We start from the raw sequence: 17,661 nt of genomic DNA on the forward strand, positions 1-17,661 counted from the left end.
GGATTAATTTCCTGACTGTTCTTAATAATCTCCTAATGGTAAGACTCATTTCTGTGTCATTATCGGAGGTCCCTCACCCTCTGGTGTTCCCACATTCCCTGTCATCCTATCGTTCACCTTCTCTGTCCACTCGCTAGAGCTGATGTCACTTTTCACCTTCTCTGCTAGGACCCCCTGCTTTTCCTGGTTAACCTGACACAGATGCCATCTATCTGCTGACTCTCAGTTCTCTATCAACAATCCTCCACTCTCCCCTGAGATCCAGTCCTTTGTTTAAATCTCCTTACTGGACATTATCACCTTCATCCCCCTCAGGAACCTCAAATACAACCTGTTCCAACTTCAGTCCACTGTCACTCCCTAAAACTTGCTCCTCTTTTCTTTATCCCTTGTAGGCTAGTGATGTCAGCATTCACTCAAGCCAAAAACCTTACTGCTTCTCTCCAACTTTTTCTTGCTGCTTTCAACCAGTCAGGTATCAGGTACCATTGCATTTCCCTCAAAACAACTTTCCAGATCAAAGAGGAAGCCCGACACCACTCTGCTGTGTTTCAACAGAGACTGTTTATGTCCAGGTCATCCCAGATGGAGTCCAACAGTGACATCATGGGAAACTTGTTAAAATGCAAAATCTCAGGCCCCACCCCACACTTTCCTATAAGAATGACTCAGGTACACATCAAAAGTTTCAGAAGTGCTGGCTAGATGCTTTATATGCACTGATTTTCTCAGCTCCCGAGACACATTGTTTCATTTCAGATCTCCACCTCTTTCAAAAGCTGTACCATCTGCTGGGAGGCCCAATCAAACCTTCTGCACCTTGCAGTCTTACCCTAATGTAAGAGCCCCTAGCGCAAGCATACTACATAGTAGGCCATAAATATGCGAATGACTGCATCACTTAATTAATTAACAGATGAGTCTGAAGTAACAAAGTTCATTCAGGTGGAAGAGGAATGTTAGGCAGCTGGAAACAGAGGCCCGGAATTCAAAGGAGCAGTAGGCTGAGCTGGTAATCGTTTTAAGTCACTATCAACTATTTGGAGATTACAGTAATGCACAGGTAAGGTCGCCCAGGTTTAAGATGGAGACTGAGAAGAAGACTATGAGCCACATCATGGTGAAGGCAGACACTGAAGGGACCTAATGTAGAAAGTAGTGTAAAACAGGTTAACAGGGTAGGACCACAACAGGTTCAAGGAGCTCCAAAAAAATAAATAAATGGATCTGGCATATGTTATCGTCACCTTTGCAATTGAGGGGTGGGGGGTGGAAGAGAACAATGAGGCCACGGATAAAGCAGATGCATAACTTTAACCTAACACCGAATGAGACCAGGCTAGTGAAATGATCACTATAAGGACCATCTTTGTTGGATGAGAAGGGAGAGAAAGAAAATGGAACTGACAAGAGCTACATCATATACATGGCCCCAGTGGCAAAGAAGTTGAAAATTTACAGTCACGCAACATTTGCTGCACACTTGCTATCTGCCACGTGCCAAAGGGACTATAACAATAAATACAGGTTGACACCTGTGCCCTCTGACCTAGTGCAATGAGATAAACGGCGTCACTGAGGGGGTCTTCGCAACAAATGGGTTAAGGAGCCAATACAGGGTGGCTCACCTTTGCTCTGGTGGTTGGTGTAATGGCAGGAATGTAAATATTAAGAAAGGAACTGGAGGAATGCAGTTCACATCTAATACTCTTCTTTTTGTCTATAACGGAAGACTCCCGGAAAGCAAAAGTAAACATTTCACTTTGCTCCTCAACAACTCTGACACAGTAGGAATCCCCATTCTTGACCCATAAAACCACTGAGCACACAGAGAGGACAGAGGCCTGCTGCCACCAAATGGCTGACAAGTGGCTGGGAGACCAGGCTCACTGGCCAGCACATTTTTACTTCCACTCATGCTGACAGGGTGAAAAGCAGCAGGACCCCAAACTTGAACAAGATCCCCAGGGGCTGCTGCTATGCTGGTACCTAAGCCACACTGATCTACACCATCAGTCTAAGCCCTGGGTCCTCATGTTTTCAACAAAAGATAAAGGACTTAAAGGCATAATAACAAAAACCTTCATACTTGGCACACAGCCACGCCAACAGCAGGTTCTTAATAAATGACTAATAACCAGTAATAGAAATTTGTGGATTAGAGGTAATCAAAGAGGAAAACATACCCTGGCCAAGTAGCTCAGTTGGTTAGAGCATCATCCCAACACACCAAGGTTGTGGGTCCGATCCCCGTTCAGGGCACACACAAGAATCAACCAATGAACCTGGCTGGTGTGGCTCAGTGGATTGAGCGTCATCAGGTGGACTGAGAGGTGCCGGTTTGATTCCCAGTCAGGGCAAATGCCCGGGTTGTGGGCTTGATTTCCTGTAGGGGGCTTGCAGGAGGCAGCTGATAGATGTTCTCTCTCACATGATGTTTCTATTTCTCTCTCTCCCTTACTCTCTCTCTCTAAAAAAAAAAAAAAATTCAACCAATGAATATGCAAATAAATGGAACAACAAATTGAAATGTCTCTTCCCCTCCCTTTCCCTTCTTCTCTCTCTAAAATCAATCAATCATTTTTTTTTAAAGGAAGTAGCTGCTTTAGAGGTAGAATAACATAGTTATAAGATCAAGAATTAAGAAAGAAATTCGTGATCTTGGCAAGTTACAGAACCACTCTGAGCCTCAGTTTCCTCTCTTGTACAACAGGGATCATCATCATACATACCCTCGAGTGTTGATCGGTAGATTGAGTATATGTAAAGCCCCAAGAATAATGCCTGGTATTTATTACCTGCTCAGTCACGGCTTTAATTTTACCGCCATTGCTACTGCTCTACTACCACTGCCACTACCATTACTAGTACCGTAGTATGACTCGCTACTAGGTTGGCAATTAAAAGGCATCAAAAGGAGTTCTACTGGCCGGGCCGGTTTGGCTCAGCGGTTAGAGCGGCGGCCTGCGGTCCAGAGAGTCCTGGGTTCGGTTCCCGCTAAGGGCATGTACCTCAGTTGCAGTTTGCCTCCGGCCCTAGTTGGGCCCTGCGGGAGGCAGCCACTTGATGTGTCCCTTTCACATCGATGTTTCTCTCTTTCTCTTCCTCTCTCTCCTTCCTACTCTATCTGAACAAAAAATGGAAAAGTGTCCTTGGGTGAGGATTAAAAAAAGAGTTCTACCAGCAAAAAGGTATGCCACAAAACTCGACAACCGTGCGGAGGCAGCTCTAGCTCTGCCATTATGCTATCACTCAACTTGAGTTCACAGCAATGCACTTCTACGGTCGCAAGAAGTAGCGGAAGAAAAACTCTAAACCGTACATCAAGTACATAGTTTTTGAGTTGTCTCCTAAGCTGGAACATTAAAAAAAAAAAAAAATAGTTGTCTTGTTTAGCCAAAGACAACAGTCCTGTAATGAGATGTTCACTGTACCGTACTGTACACTTTATGAGCAGAAAGACTCTGTATGTATCAAAATACCCTTGGTTGAGATCGTGCCTACCAAAGTGAGGCATCCAGAAAAATCCAGACAACTATCCAAATGCCCTTGGAAAAATATTCCCCTACATGGTTTGCTCTTCTACTTTTCTGGTTTAGATGCAGCCTAAAACATTTTTCTTTTCTATAGAGAACACAAACATTGTGTGTTCTAAGCTTCGACTTCAGTTTAGCCCCGGACAAAACAAAAATGGGGATGTACCATGTAAACTGGTTACTGACACTTCATCTTTCCCAGAAGCTTTACTTTGGATATTTCAGCCAAGTCTAAATGCTATGTATCAAAAAGGTGGAGGCACTGCTATACACTCAGATCGAAGATTAGACTTGTTAATAGAATGTTGATCCCATGAGTAATGTTCACAGCTGCGGCATCCAACAATGGAACTGACATTTCAACAGGAAGTAAAGAGCCATCCCAACAGAAAGGGCCACCTGATCCTGCTTTACAGCACGTAAAAAAATTATCCTTTCGGAGGCTACACAAAGTGTACCTCCTAGGGTCCCACCTATGATTTTGTTTTACATGAATCATTTGGTTATAGAATGAGACAAATGCTTATTTTAACAAACATCAGTTGGTTAAAAAACTGACACCACTGAAATGAATCAGTTTCCTCAAGTACTAAATAATTGTCTTCTCATGGTCCACACATTTTTTAAATGCTTTCTTTTCCATCTCGAGAAAGGTGCAGTTGAAAAATGTACTTGACTAACCCTTCCGGAAATAATGATCTGTGCTAGTCATCCCGTCTTATCTTCAAAATGAACCACCTCATCGAGGATATGAGCTTCGCCTTTGCACTTTGTCCAGCACTAAATCAATATTGCATCTTTGCAGGAACCTACTTTTGATTCTCACCGCCCACTTCGCCCAGTTATCGCCGAGGTAGCAGCTCGCGCCCGGCTCGCCCCTGCGACCAGACCCGGAGCGCGCAGGCTCCTGTTCATTCAGCGCCTCTTTCCTAGAGGTACCGTGGCCCCTCTCGGGCTCAGTATCCATTTAATCATGGCGCTTGCCGTTCAGTCTCCCCGCTTGGGCTGCTCGACACCTGAAAACTCGCCGCCCTAGGCTTCTGAAATCGGTAACCCTGGACCGACTCGACGCAGCGGCTAACGAGGGAAGGGCAAGAGCAAATAAAGCCAAGCCCCCACCCGCCGCAAAGAATGGAGTGGGAGCGACGCCGGGCGCAGACCAGCACGCCGCGCCCACCCACCCGCGACGCACCGGGGAGCCCCTCCACCGCGCCCCTCATCCCGGGGCTCGGAACCCAGTTCGGTCAATGCCGCCGCCCCAGACATCCACGCCCCCCGCAAAGCTCCCTTTACAGCGCTCCACCGCCTCGGCTGGCGCACCCAGCCCGGCAAAACCACTCGCACGGCCACTACTGCCGCAGCGTCCCCAAATCGCGCCCACCCCCTCCTCCACGCCTCATTGTTCCCGGGTGGCCGCAGGCAGCGAGCGCCCCCGGGCTGGCCAGGCAATGGGGACACCAGGGACCGCGTTGCCTCCACTCACCAGCGACTCCGCACAGGAGCAGGAAGCGCAGCAGAAGCGCCATGGTGTCTGCCCGGCCGGGGGCGGCGACTGCAGGTAGGGGCTCTAGCCCGGGGTGTGACTCTCCCAGCTCCTCGCGCGCTCCCGACTGGCTCCCAGCTGCGGCACCTCGGCAGCCCCGCTCCACCCCGCCCTCGCTCCGCAGGTGAAACGCGTCACTTCCGGCAGTGGCCGAGTCTCCGAGCGCTAGCGGGCACCGCCGGGCCGCGTGGCGTTGCCACGGCAACCGGGCGCAGGGCGCCGCTCCGGGGCTGCACCAGACCCTGTCGAATGGGGGACTCCCGGGTTGGCGGCGCCGAGCGTGAACGAGCGTGGGCAGCCGCTCGCCCAAGCCTGAGCCGCGGTCCCCGCCTCCATCCCTTCAGTTAAATCGGGATTTGGGCTCCAGGGTTGGGGCATTCCCCTCTCTCCAGACATCTAAACTGTGGTCACGCCCTTGCTCAGTTAAATCGGGATTTCGGCACCAGGGTCGGGGCATTCCCCTCTCTCCGGACATCTAAACTGTGGTCATGCCCTTGCTCCAGGAGGCGACGCTGGACAAAACTCGTCCGCCAGCCCTGGGATCAGAAGGACTGCTCCTGCATTCATCCCACCCTCCCTCGGGTGCGAGCGGATTGGGCGCCTGCGGCCACGCGTCCCACCTCGGGCGGGTTGCTGCAGGGGCGGGAGCACCCGCCTCGGGCTCTGGGGGAGCGGACTGGGCAGCTCCCTCATTTACTCCCAGCTCATTGAGTCCGGTGGGCTGATGAAGTCTTTTCCCTATTTCCAGTAATGACTGAAATCCTAAATTTCAGCTATGGATTTGAGAAATACCCAGATTGGCTTTCCCCGCCTTGTATTTAAAGGTTAAATTAGCCAACAAAGATCAGAGAGCTTGAAAAGTAGGGCTAAGTAAGGATGGTTAAAGGCTTGGGGACGGAGATTCGGAGGCCCGGGCAGTTAGACATCTTGAGTCGCCGGGTGACCCCTGCATTGTCACTTCTGCCTCCCGGTGTCCTCCATACGTGTTCTTGTGTCATTTTGCCGCTTGTTCTCAGTTGCCCTTTTCAGATAACGATTATTTATAGCTGCGGAGATACTGGTGTTCCCAACAGTTCCATATCAGGAATGAATGAGAGGAGAGAAGCAGTGTGGCGCTCTGGGTAATCCCTTGGGTTCGGAAATGGGACAGTAACTGGGCAAGTTACTTAGAGTTAGCTCCTTCCTCAGGGGTAGCTATGAAAATCAGATGAGATAATGCAAAAAAAAAAAAATTTGGGACCGTGCCTGGCACAACAGTAAATACTTAGTAAAATGGAAGCTAATAAGATAATATTGGAAAATCTTATTTATTGAACCAGAAAAGAGAAGTCAGCTATCAGGAAGACCAAAATTACCCAACTGCAATTTAGCCTAGTGGTTTGCAGCCCTGGCTGCACATTATAATTATCTGGAGAACTTTTACAGAAAAACAATGCCTGAGCAGCCCTCCAGAGGTCCTGATGTAACTTCTCTGCAGCGGAATGCCGCTGATCGAAGGAGAGTCCAGAGTAACCGCTAGGGACTTCCTATTAACTGAGGGACCAGGAATTCTACTGGATACAATCGCATGTATTAAATATTTGTAACTCGAACTTTTACTCATCACATTATACTTTATGAAATTAGAGATTAAGCATTAAAGTTGTTCATATCTGTTTCAGACAGTTTTGGGAAAACTTTTCTAGTATTAATCACTTCAAAGTAGCACACACTTGTTATAAAGCTCCTACTCTGTGTGTCTTCTCCATTGGGAAGAAATTAAACCCACCCTTCAGGGATTATCTCAACCATTTACTGGAGGAAATATTCAGAAATTATGGAAAAGAATTTTCGCCCTGGCTGATTTGGCTCAGCGGTCACAGCGTCAGCCCGTGGACCAAAGAGTCCCAGGTTCCATTCCCGCCAAGGGCAGTACCCCGGTTGCAGTTCATCCCCCGCCCCTCCGGTGGGAGGCAGCCAGTCTGTGTGTCTCTCTTACATGGATGTTTCTCTCTCTGCTCTCTTCCTCCCTTCGGCTCTATCTGAAAATCCGCTCGGGTGAGGATTTAAAAAATAAATAAATAAAAATAAAAAAAAAAATAAAAGAGTTTTCATCTTGCCCTGGTCAGTTTGGCTCAGTGGTTGGAGCGTCAGCCTATGGACCAGAGAGTCCCCGGTTCGGTTTCCGCTAGGGGCACATACCAAAAAAAAAAAAAAAAAGAAAAGAAAAAAAAGAATTTTCATCTTAATCCCTTCTTCCGGTACTTGAAAACACACACACACACACACACACACACACACACACACACAGTTCCTTTTGCCTTTTGCTTTCTTCTGTAGTAAGCATTTTCATAGCTCTCAATCACTTCTCTTACTCTGAATATTTGTAGAAGGCCAAAAAGGCACATCATTTTTCTTTGTCATGCTTTGAAGCACAGCTCATTGTAGTAAATTCTCTAGTATTTGTTGAATTGAATATATTAAATTCATATACGGGATGGGCAAAGGTAGGTTTACAGTTGTTCTTATGGAAAATACAATAATTAATAAAATAATAATACAAGAATAAACTGTGTTTTGACAACTATAAACCTACTTTTGCCCACTCCTTTATTAATATATCGACGTGTGTTATAAAAAGTATTTAAATATCCATGCATTAACTCACAAATTATTACATCTTAATTTATCCTTTTAGAATGTACTTTTAAAATGTAAATTTCACAAAATTAATGTTTTATACTTCTTCAGATTACCGAACACAAATTAGTTTCATGAAGTCATCTTTGGACTTTAATTTGTGATTAGTTACTTCATGTAGGCAGTAGCTAAAATTAGGCAGTTATCTGAAACTTCTTAATGTCACCTTAAAAAGCTTTTGTAGCTATTACCAGCTTAGAAATCATGTCTCTTGGAAATTGTAATGAAGTAATTTCAATTATTCTGGAACATACATTATTGATTGTTTGGTATCCTCAAACCAAGCTAACAAATATCACACAGACATTAAATGAATTGCCCTATCTTCTTAAAACACCAAGCGCTCCACATTATATAGCCTCTAAACCAACAGAAAGGTGATTCCTAGCCCATCAAGAAGGTGATAATTATAGAAACATAACTCTGAGGGTAATACAGCATCTGTACTTCCAAAGATTTCTCAGCAGTAATGGATTTTTCAACACACCCACAGATGATTCAAATTATATGATCACATGCAGAAGTTGACTTACACTTAAGAATTAAAAGATTTTTCCACTCTTCTCAGCCTGGAGTATGACGGTATATCAAGCAAGAAACTTTCCGTCATACTTGACATGAAAAATTTTCATATTTTCTAGAAAATGATAGTGGTGTTAACAAGAAATGAAGGTTTCTCACAAGTGTGTTCTATTTATATTAATAAGAACATTGGTTTTATGGGTTAATACCCTCCAAGTCCTCTTTTTACCCCTAAGCAGATGAACATACATTTTTGGTGTATGGCAGGTATATAGCATTTATAAATCAGCCTTTAGCCAGTGACCCAGAATTTTTTTAGATTCTTAATAATGCAGATTCCAAAATGAATACACAAAAGTGATAAGTTTATATAGCCCAAAATTGATGATTTTAACAATGGCCTTTTAAAATACTCTTATCCAAGAATAATCTGTTTCTTCTAGTTGCTTTCTTCTTTGAATCTCTGTCATTTCATACCAGTTGCTTCCCTCCAGTTTCTGCTAATTCGTGGTTCTCTGCTTAAAGGTTAAAATAGGGCAGAAAATAAGAAGTATATTGGAAGCATGTTGAAAGTTCTGAATTGTGTAGGTGATACTTTTCAATTGTGGTCTCAGATTGGGTCAGTTTGGGGAGACGCCCAATAAAATCACTTTTTGAGAAGTCCAGCATTCAGGCATAAACACAGGGTGGCCAGCTTTCTAGAAGAATGGCTGGCAGAGTGCTGGAGCACTGACTTCAGTATATTAATCCCTGTATATACAAGAGCATCCCCACCCGAAGCCTGCTTGATAGCTCCTGTCCAAAGACCTCTTTGTCCCATCCAGTCTTATGCCATCTTGCAGAGGGGTAAATGTGGGATCTCGGTGTTTAACTTCTTTTTAAACTAACTTTGAACCAATCACCCTGTTTTTAGCCCCACCATCATTCCATTCTCAAATGTGCCTGATGCCACCAAATCCTGAAACTCTTTGAAGATTCCCTTGGACACTTGCTGGCTTAGAATTCATCTTTCTTACGTGCCGTCAGTAAACTTTCATCCATCTGCTTGCCCGTTTCCAAAAACTTGGTGTTGTTCTACCCTGTTATAAATGTCCTTGTATCAGAAGTCCTTAAAAACAATCCATTTACTGTCATTGTAATGCGTTTTTTTGGGGGTTAAGTAGAGGCATGTGTTTAATTCTCCATCTTTATTCAAAAATCTGCCCTCAATTAGGGTACAGTGTCCCCATACATATAAAATTTTAGAAGTCTGAAGAAAGTTAACATCTTTACTTTTCTCTTGATTGACACAAGCATCTTAGACTGGTTTAACTCCTATCAAATCCCTATCCTAATTTACATTGTAATTTAGTGTTTTTGTTCTGATCACCTTATCAATTATATCTTTTTCTTACATATACCAATGTTGAATTAGATTTGCCTACATGTCTTTGTTCACCTCTTGCGTCTCAAACTACTTCTGGGATAATTTTCATTCTTTCAGGAGAGTGTTCTTTACAAATTCCCTTTATTTCTGTGTATCAAAAAATTTCTATTTTTAATTTGCCCTTCATTCTCACTTATTTTTATTTTTAATTTTTTTTTTTTTCTATATTGATGTTAGCGAGAGACCTTAACAAAAAGAAAATCCTGTCTGGTCAAGACAGTGGTGTAGGTAACCGTGGTACTGCCTCCACCCACAACCACATCAAACTTACAACTAAACTACAACACACCATCATTCAGAACTGCCCGACACCAGCTGAATGGCAGTCCTACAGCTACGGAATTAAAGCAGCAGCCACACCGAGACTGGGAGGAGGGTGGAGGGGACGGGCTGGTCCCACGCCCACGTGTGGCGGATAAAAATCAGGAGGACACCTCATCTGGGAAGTTCCTCCCTGAGGATTGAGGGGTCCCCATCCCACACCAGGTGCCCAGCTCAGGGTTCCAGTGCCAGGAAGAGAATCCCCATCACTTCTGGCTGGAAAACCAGAAGGAACGGAGGCTGAGGGAGGCTGAGGTTGCTGGAGCCTCAGGCAGGTCCTCTTAAAGGGCTTGCACATGGACTTACTTGGACTTACATCCTCCAGGCTCCAGCGTGGGGGAGGCAGCTTGAAAGGCACCAGACACATATAGGGAAGAAGTAAGTTGTTTGGCATTGGAGTGAGAGCTGGAGAGGCAGCTTTCTCCCGGACACACCTGCTGGTGGAGGCCATTGTTCCTTTGGTGAGCCCTTCCCTGGGGCAGCAGACAGCAGCCATATCTGGGACTCCAGCAGCCTGGCTCACACTGTTTGCCCCACCCTGTGATTCCCTGAGGCCCCGCCCCACCCATCTTTCAGGCCCATGCAAGCTGTCCCGTGGCTTTACCATAGGGTCAGCCTATCTTGGCTCCTATTTCAGATTTTCCTAAATTCTCTCAAAAAAGCAGCATCTGGCCTCAATAAGACCCATACCTCTCACTAAGTGGCCCCAGGCCTGGCACTAGCAGCAGCCAGCCTTACTTCACAGCTTGGCTTTGCCTGGGCACCTCCAAGCGCAGCAGAAGAAGCAGCCATCTGCATGTTGCTTTGTAGCTTATACCTGGTGGCCCTGGGTAGAACACAGGCAGTGGCTGACCTTGCCCCAGAGCCAGCACACCCAGTGGACAGCTTCAGACCACATCGAAACACCACCACCCAACCACTTCCACAAGTGACATACTCAATGAGTGGACTCAGTGGGTACCAGAGCCCTGATGAAGTAAGTCTTGCTCTGTGTGGTTGGCTCCTACACAGCTGATCCTCCAAGGTAGTCAGAGGCCAGTGGATAGTGGGCACATCCAGTCCTTGCAGCTGATCAGCCTGAGTAAATCCCTCCCATTGATGTGCCAAGAGCAATCAAGACTCAATTACAACAGAAGGGTGTACAGTCCACATGAGGGGTGCACCTCAGGGGCCCAGCTGGGGTGATCAGGGAGGCTGTGCCACTGGACCCTATAGGAGACTTACTACAATAGGCCACCCTATAAAGCCTAGGAGACATAGCAACTCTATCTAATACATAGAAACAAACACAGGGAGGCAGCCCAAATGAGGAGACAAAGAAACATGTCCCAAATGAAAGAACAGAACAAAACTTCAGAAAAGAGCTCAATGAAATGGTGATTAGCAATCTAACAGATGTGGAGTTCAAAACACTGGTTATAAGGATGCTCAGTGAGCCTGGCTGATGTGGCTCAGTGGTTGAGCATTGACCCATGCACCAAGAGGTCACCAGTTTGATTCCCGTTCAGGGCACATGCCCAGGTTGTGGGCCAAATTCCCAGTGGAGGCATGCAGGAGGCAGCCGGTTAAAGTTCTCTCTCATTGATGTTTCTCTCTCTCTCTAACTCTCCTTCCTCTCTCTCTCTAAAATCAATAAAGAAAAAAAACAACAACAAAAAACGATGCTCAATGAACTTAGTGCGGACCTCAAGAGTATAAAAAAGGACCAGTCAGAAATGAAGGATACACAGTCAGAAATGAAGGAGGCACTAACTGAAATAAAGAATAATTTATAGGGAATCAATACTAGAGTAGGTGAAGTGAAGAAGCAAACCGTTGATTTGGAATATAAGGAAGCAAAAAACACCCAATCAGAACAGCAAAAAAAAAAAGAATCTTAAAAAAATGAGGATAGTGTAAGGAGCCTCTGGGACAACTTCAAGTGTGCCAACATTCACAACATGGGGGTGCCAGGAGGAGAAGATAGAGAGCGAGAAATTGAAAACCTATTTGAAAAAATAATGACAGAAATCTTCCCTAATTTGGTAAAGGAAACAGACCAGGAAGCACAGAGAGTCCCAAATAAGATGAACCCCAATAGGCCCACACCAAGACACATCATCATCAAAATACAAAAGGTTCAAGACAAAGAGAGAATATTGAAAGCAGCGAGAGAAGCCTGGACAGTGTGGCTCAGTGGAGTGAGCATTGGTAATGGACTGGGCGGTCCCGGTGTGATTCCTGGTTAGGGCACATGCCAGGAGTGTGGGCTCGATCCCCGGGGTGGGGGTGGGGGGCATGCAGGAGGCAGCCGTTTGATGCTTCTCTCTCACATTGATGTTTCTATCTCGCTCTCCTTTCTCAAAAGTCAATAAAAACAAATTTAAAAAATAAATAAGTAAAAGCAGCAAGAGAAAAGCAGTTAGTTACCTAAAAGGGACCTCCTGTAAGACTGCCAGCTGATTTCTCAAAAGAAACTTTGCAGGCCAGAAAGGAGTGGCAAGGGATATTCAAGAGTTTCCCAGACAAGAAAAAGCTAAAGGAGTTTATCTCCACCAAACCAGTATTATATGAAATGTTGAAGGGTCTTCCTGAAGAAAACGAACATCAAAAATATGAAAAATAAAATGGCAATAAATACATATTTATCAACAATTGAATCTACAAACAAAATGAGCGAGAACAACAGAAACGGACTCACAGATACAGAGAACTTTTTGTTGGTTGCCAGATGGGAGGGGGCTGGGGGGATGGGTGAAAAAGGTGGAGGGATTAAGAGGTAGAAACTGGCTGTTACACTGACAAACCTCAAAGGGAAGGGGGAGGGAGAATGGGAAGAGAGAGACCAAAACCTTGTATGCATATGTGCATAACCAGTGGTCACAGACAATAGTGTGGGGGAGTCAGGGGAGGGGTGAAAGCAGGGAAGGAGGGGCTGGGGGGGGGTGTCAACAGGGGAAAAAGGAGGGGCATCTGCAATACATTCAACAATAAAGATAATTAAAAAAAAAGGAAATCCTGCCTTTTGTGACAGCATTTCACATTGGTAAGTGAAATGAGCTAGACAGAAAAGGGCAAATATTACATGTCACCACTTACATACTAGAAGAATAAAAAATAGTCAAAGTTAAAGAGGCAGCGGGTAGAATGGCAGGTGCCAAGGATAAGGGTGGAGGTGGGGGAAGAATAGAGGAACCAAGGGCACAAGGTTTCAGTTATACAAAGTGAATAAATCCTGGAGATCTACTGTACAACATAGTGTCTGTAGTTAATGATAGTACATAGTATACTTACAGTTTTTTCTGACAGTAGATCTTATGTTTGTGTTCATAATACAACAACAACAACAAAAACAATAATAAGAATGAGATCAGGAGGAAAGTTTTGGAAGGAATGGATATGACCATGGCATAGATTGTGATCATAGTTCCATTTATAAATATTTAGCAGTTTTTGTACATCTGCTTAGTTTCTTATTGTCTTCTTATAATTCCCATTAACTGTTATATTTCTTTAAATATAATAAATATACTTGATATATGTGTGCAGTAATTACATCATTTGAAATCTTTGTGTCTGATTTTATTATTTTTAATGCAGATTTTGGCTTATATTAGGCTCCCTTTTTACTGTGTTTTATTTTTTTCTCCTAAGCTCATATTTGGGAACTGTATCCATGTGAATTATTTAAGGGTTTTAAGGGCTTTCCTTGAGGGAGAATTTGTCTTAGCTTCTGCCAGGATCTTACGGGCACTACCAACTCAGGAGAACTCGAAAATAATTCTTGACATTAAGTTTCTCAGATTACACTGTTGATGTAAATTTGGATCCGAAACCAGCATGAGGGAGGGCTTGTTGTGAATTCTCAGATGGGCTTCATCACTGTCCTCTCCTCCAGAGCACTTGCGTATAGAACAACACTCCCCTGCTCTGTGGGGCTGTGTAGAGAAACCAGACCAGGTCTTCGTGGCCAGCCCTCCTGCTTATTTCACTCGGCTCGCTGCATTCAGTCTGTTGAATCACTTGAAAAATAGGATATCTAGTCGCTTTTGGGAGATGCCATGGTATCTACACAGGAAAATTAAATTGTCAAGGATTTCCTGCACCAGTGTTCCTCCAAATATCTAAATGAGCCACGTTCTGACGTTCAGGGGCCCTACCTGCTTCTGCATTTGTGGGCCTCTCTGACCTCAGAAAATATTTAAAATGGTCTTTTATGGCTGTGTTGATAGAAAGACAAATTTAATCTGCGCTCGATTATATTCCTTCTTTTGATTTTTAAAAGAAATGAAAACGTTTTTATAGGCTCTGGATAAGTGGGCTCTGGGCATTGCGTACCTGCCTCCCTCTCTCCACCCCTAATATAAGTGGTTCTGGTGATACCAATACTCTTCAAGGTTTCCTTTGAAAGGGAAGGGAAGAAGTGAACTTACAAATTTTTCTCTCATGCCTGTCTCTATTTCACGTTTTTTTTTTGCCAAAATTTCCTATCCTTAGGGTGTCTTCATCTTTAGTCTCTTTGATTTACTTTTCTTCTTAGGCCAAAACAATCTGCAAAGTACAAACTTGCCCTGTACTAAAGCTAAGAAAGAGAGATATTTACCTAGGAGTAAAAGTTTGTTGCTTGTTTTATTTAAGCTCTTACTTCATCTCCACAGCTCTTTAGCTTGGATTTGGGCTTTGAGGTGTTTTGTTTGCTTGTTTGGATGAAAAGAAACAGGACTGGTAGAATAAACCCAGAGAGTATATCTTCTCTCTGGGATTTCACAATAGCTTTGGTGGGGAAAGAAAATGAAATTCTGTGAACTCTATCACCGTCCTCAGGAAGAAAGAATTATAATGGCTGGTGTTTGTGACTTGCACAGAGGGTGTTTTGAGAATAAATGACAATGTTTGCATAGTGCTCTGGGCATTTTAGATCAAAGATGCTGTGCTTACCCACCATTAAACCCATTTAATTTATACCCGTATTATAAGTTTAAGTATTACAAAAGTGGATGGAGTCTCCAAACACTTTATATCTCGCTGGTTTCTTTTCGGCTGGAGACAGCTTTCTGTCTGAGAGGTAATAACAATGCCTCACATTTATAGGCCGTATAACATCTTTCATCCAAGGACTTCAAAGACCTCAGCGACTATGACTCATTGTTCCTTAAAATATCTCTACAAAGCTCGAGATGCATTGAGGTAAACTAGTTATAGGTAGAGAAACTATAGCCATGGAGGTGTTAGGAGGTGTTAGGTGTTAATAAGGCATGTCAGGAATCAGAGATGGAATTCAGAGTAAGTTCTCCTCTCTTTGGATTAGACTATAATCGGTAGCATATATTTTCTCCCTGTGAAGACGGGCTCTTCAGGGCCTGCAGCTGAGTTTATGGGAAAGGTAACACTTCTTGACTATGAAGAGTTAAGCTCTTATGCACCTCTCCAAGCTCATCTCATACTCCCTACCCCTGCTGGAGCTATAGCCACTTTGCAGATGCTGTTCCCTCCGCCTGGAATACTTGACCTTCTCAGGTAGGTATTTTCCAGCCATCCTTCTCATTTCTCCTTTTTTTTTTTTTTATCCTCACCCGAGGATATTTTTCCATTTTTTGTACAGATAGAGTGGGAGGGAGAAAGAGGAAGGGAGAGAGAGTGAGAAACATCGACGTGAAGGGACACATCGAGTGGCTGCCACCCGCACGACCAACCAGGGCCGGGGACAAACTGCAACCGAAGTACGTGCCCTTAGCGGGAACCGAACCCGGGTCTCTCCGGACCGCAGGCCGATGCTCTAACCGCTGAGCCAAACTGGCCAGGGCCATCCTTCTCATTTCTGATCAACTGTCCCTTCCTGAGAGAACCCTGATTAAATAAAATCCCAGCATTGCAGTGTCTCTAAGTACCAGGCACCTCCCCTTCAGAGCACTTGCCACAGTTGCAATTTTATAAACTTGAATGTGTCAATTATTTATTTGATTGATTATTGCCTATCCCACCCACCCAACTGTAGGCTCCATGAAGGCAGGGGGCATGTCTGTTTTTCCTCACTATTTTAGCCCCAACATCTAGTGGAGTGCTTGATGCTAAATATGGGCTCAAAACTTACTTGCTGACTGAGCTAATTCAGATTTTAGGAAAAGTATTCTTTTGGAATTTGAACCCAAATCCTGAGTTTCAACGTGGAATTATAATCAGGAAGAAAATGGTTGGCATTTTAAATGATTATCCTAACATGTTTGAGTTGGAAAATGTATAGAATGCCTTAACTTGTTTAAAACGAAAACCCTTAAAACTCTAGTGAGATAAAAATAGACACATTAGAAAAATAGTGAAAGGAGGAGAGCTCAGAAAAACTGTAAATAGGGGGCTACTACAATTTAACCCAAATTGTATCTCTGATCTTTGGAAATGTGAGATTAGGCAGGGAAGCCAGGAGATTATTTCTATAGCAGGAGCTCCCACTTGAACCCCAGAAATGGACTCCTCTATGTTTGCTTCCAGTCATCTTTACGTTAACTTGAAGGATCAGATTTTTCTAGGGCATCTTTGGAAGACTGAGAGAAGACTAGGTGCAATTTGACTGGTCTGTTTCCTGGCCTTAGTGAATGGTTCACACCTGAGACTCCCGGAGAGTTGCCACCAGCAAAAGCCTTAGATGTGCTGACTGGTGAATATAACACCCACTGGGCAAGAGTTCCTGGTCTTGGGAGTCAGGCTTTTTGATTTAGCAGAAAGAAGAGCCGAGGTGTGTGTCTTGTTGTTGTTTTGTTTTTTGTTTTAAACAGGACCTGTCATAAATCTATCTGGTTTTTTTTGGCGGGGGGACCCCTCTAGAGGCAGTACCAATACCAAGGATAGATCTGAAGAGAGAAGGAAGAAGCGAAAGGAAGGAGGTCACTGAAGAAATTATTGTCATAGTTATAGTAAAAGCTGATGGGTTCTGAACTCACGCTGTGGTGGAGAGAGAGGTTGGGGAGGTATTTCAGAGAAAGAACTAGCAGGATTTGAGCCCAGTTGGATGTAGACAGGGAGGAACAGGAAACAATCAGAGTCTTCTCTGGTTTCTAGGTTTGGGCACTCAGCGGATAAGGGCGCTATTAAGTAAATAGGGAACAGAGAACAAGCAGGGTTAGTGGAGTGTAAATGTTAGGTTTTTGGCACCTGAGGGACATCCAAGTGGAGATGCCAGAAAGGGAGACGACCTGGCTGGAGATCCAGATTTGGGAACCTAGATTACGCTCCTTTGAGGAAATAGTTTGTTTCTCATACTGGTTGTAAATCCCTTTGCAGCCATGCTGAAAACGTGGTTCATTTTCCAAGGAAACCCATCAACACCCGTTTAGACTATGGTGTTCTTGACAGAGCATGATGAAATGTATTCATGAGAAGGTCTCTCTGGGTTCTTGCATCCATGAGGCCGACTCGGCACTCCAGGAAAGCAACAAAGCAACTTTTCTCCTTCTGACATCCAGGAGGGAGCCAAGACTTGTTTGCCAAACCTTCTTCTCTCCCCGAGAACAATGGAGCCTAGAACGTTTAAGGGCAAGTTGCATATATTACAATGTGGAACTAGTATTTGTTTGTAGCTTTAGGGAGATGGGACTACATTTGCTTTTAAAGAAGTGAGAGGGAGAATTGGCAGATCTCTCAGGCAGGGAAAAGGGATCTAG

General features: G+C 44.4%; 1 protein-coding gene across 1 annotated transcript in view; it reads right to left on the reverse strand.

The window, feature by feature from the left end:
* The window catches only part of CXADR (CXADR Ig-like cell adhesion molecule), a 38,914-nt gene extending 33,756 nt beyond the window's left edge, over positions 1-5,158 (reverse strand). Inside the window, exon 1 of the mRNA XM_036243760.1 lies at positions 5,020-5,158. Coding sequence (XP_036099653.1) covers positions 5,020-5,062 — 43 coding nt within the window. The 5' untranslated portion in view covers positions 5,063-5,158. The remainder of the gene's footprint in view (positions 1-5,019) is intronic.
* Between the last annotated feature and the right edge of the window lie 12,503 nt (positions 5,159-17,661).

This window comes from Molossus molossus, unplaced genomic scaffold (genome assembly GCF_014108415.1).
Source record: "Molossus molossus isolate mMolMol1 unplaced genomic scaffold, mMolMol1.p scaffold_m16_p_5, whole genome shotgun sequence".
Taxonomy (NCBI): Eukaryota; Metazoa; Chordata; class Mammalia; order Chiroptera; family Molossidae; genus Molossus; species Molossus molossus.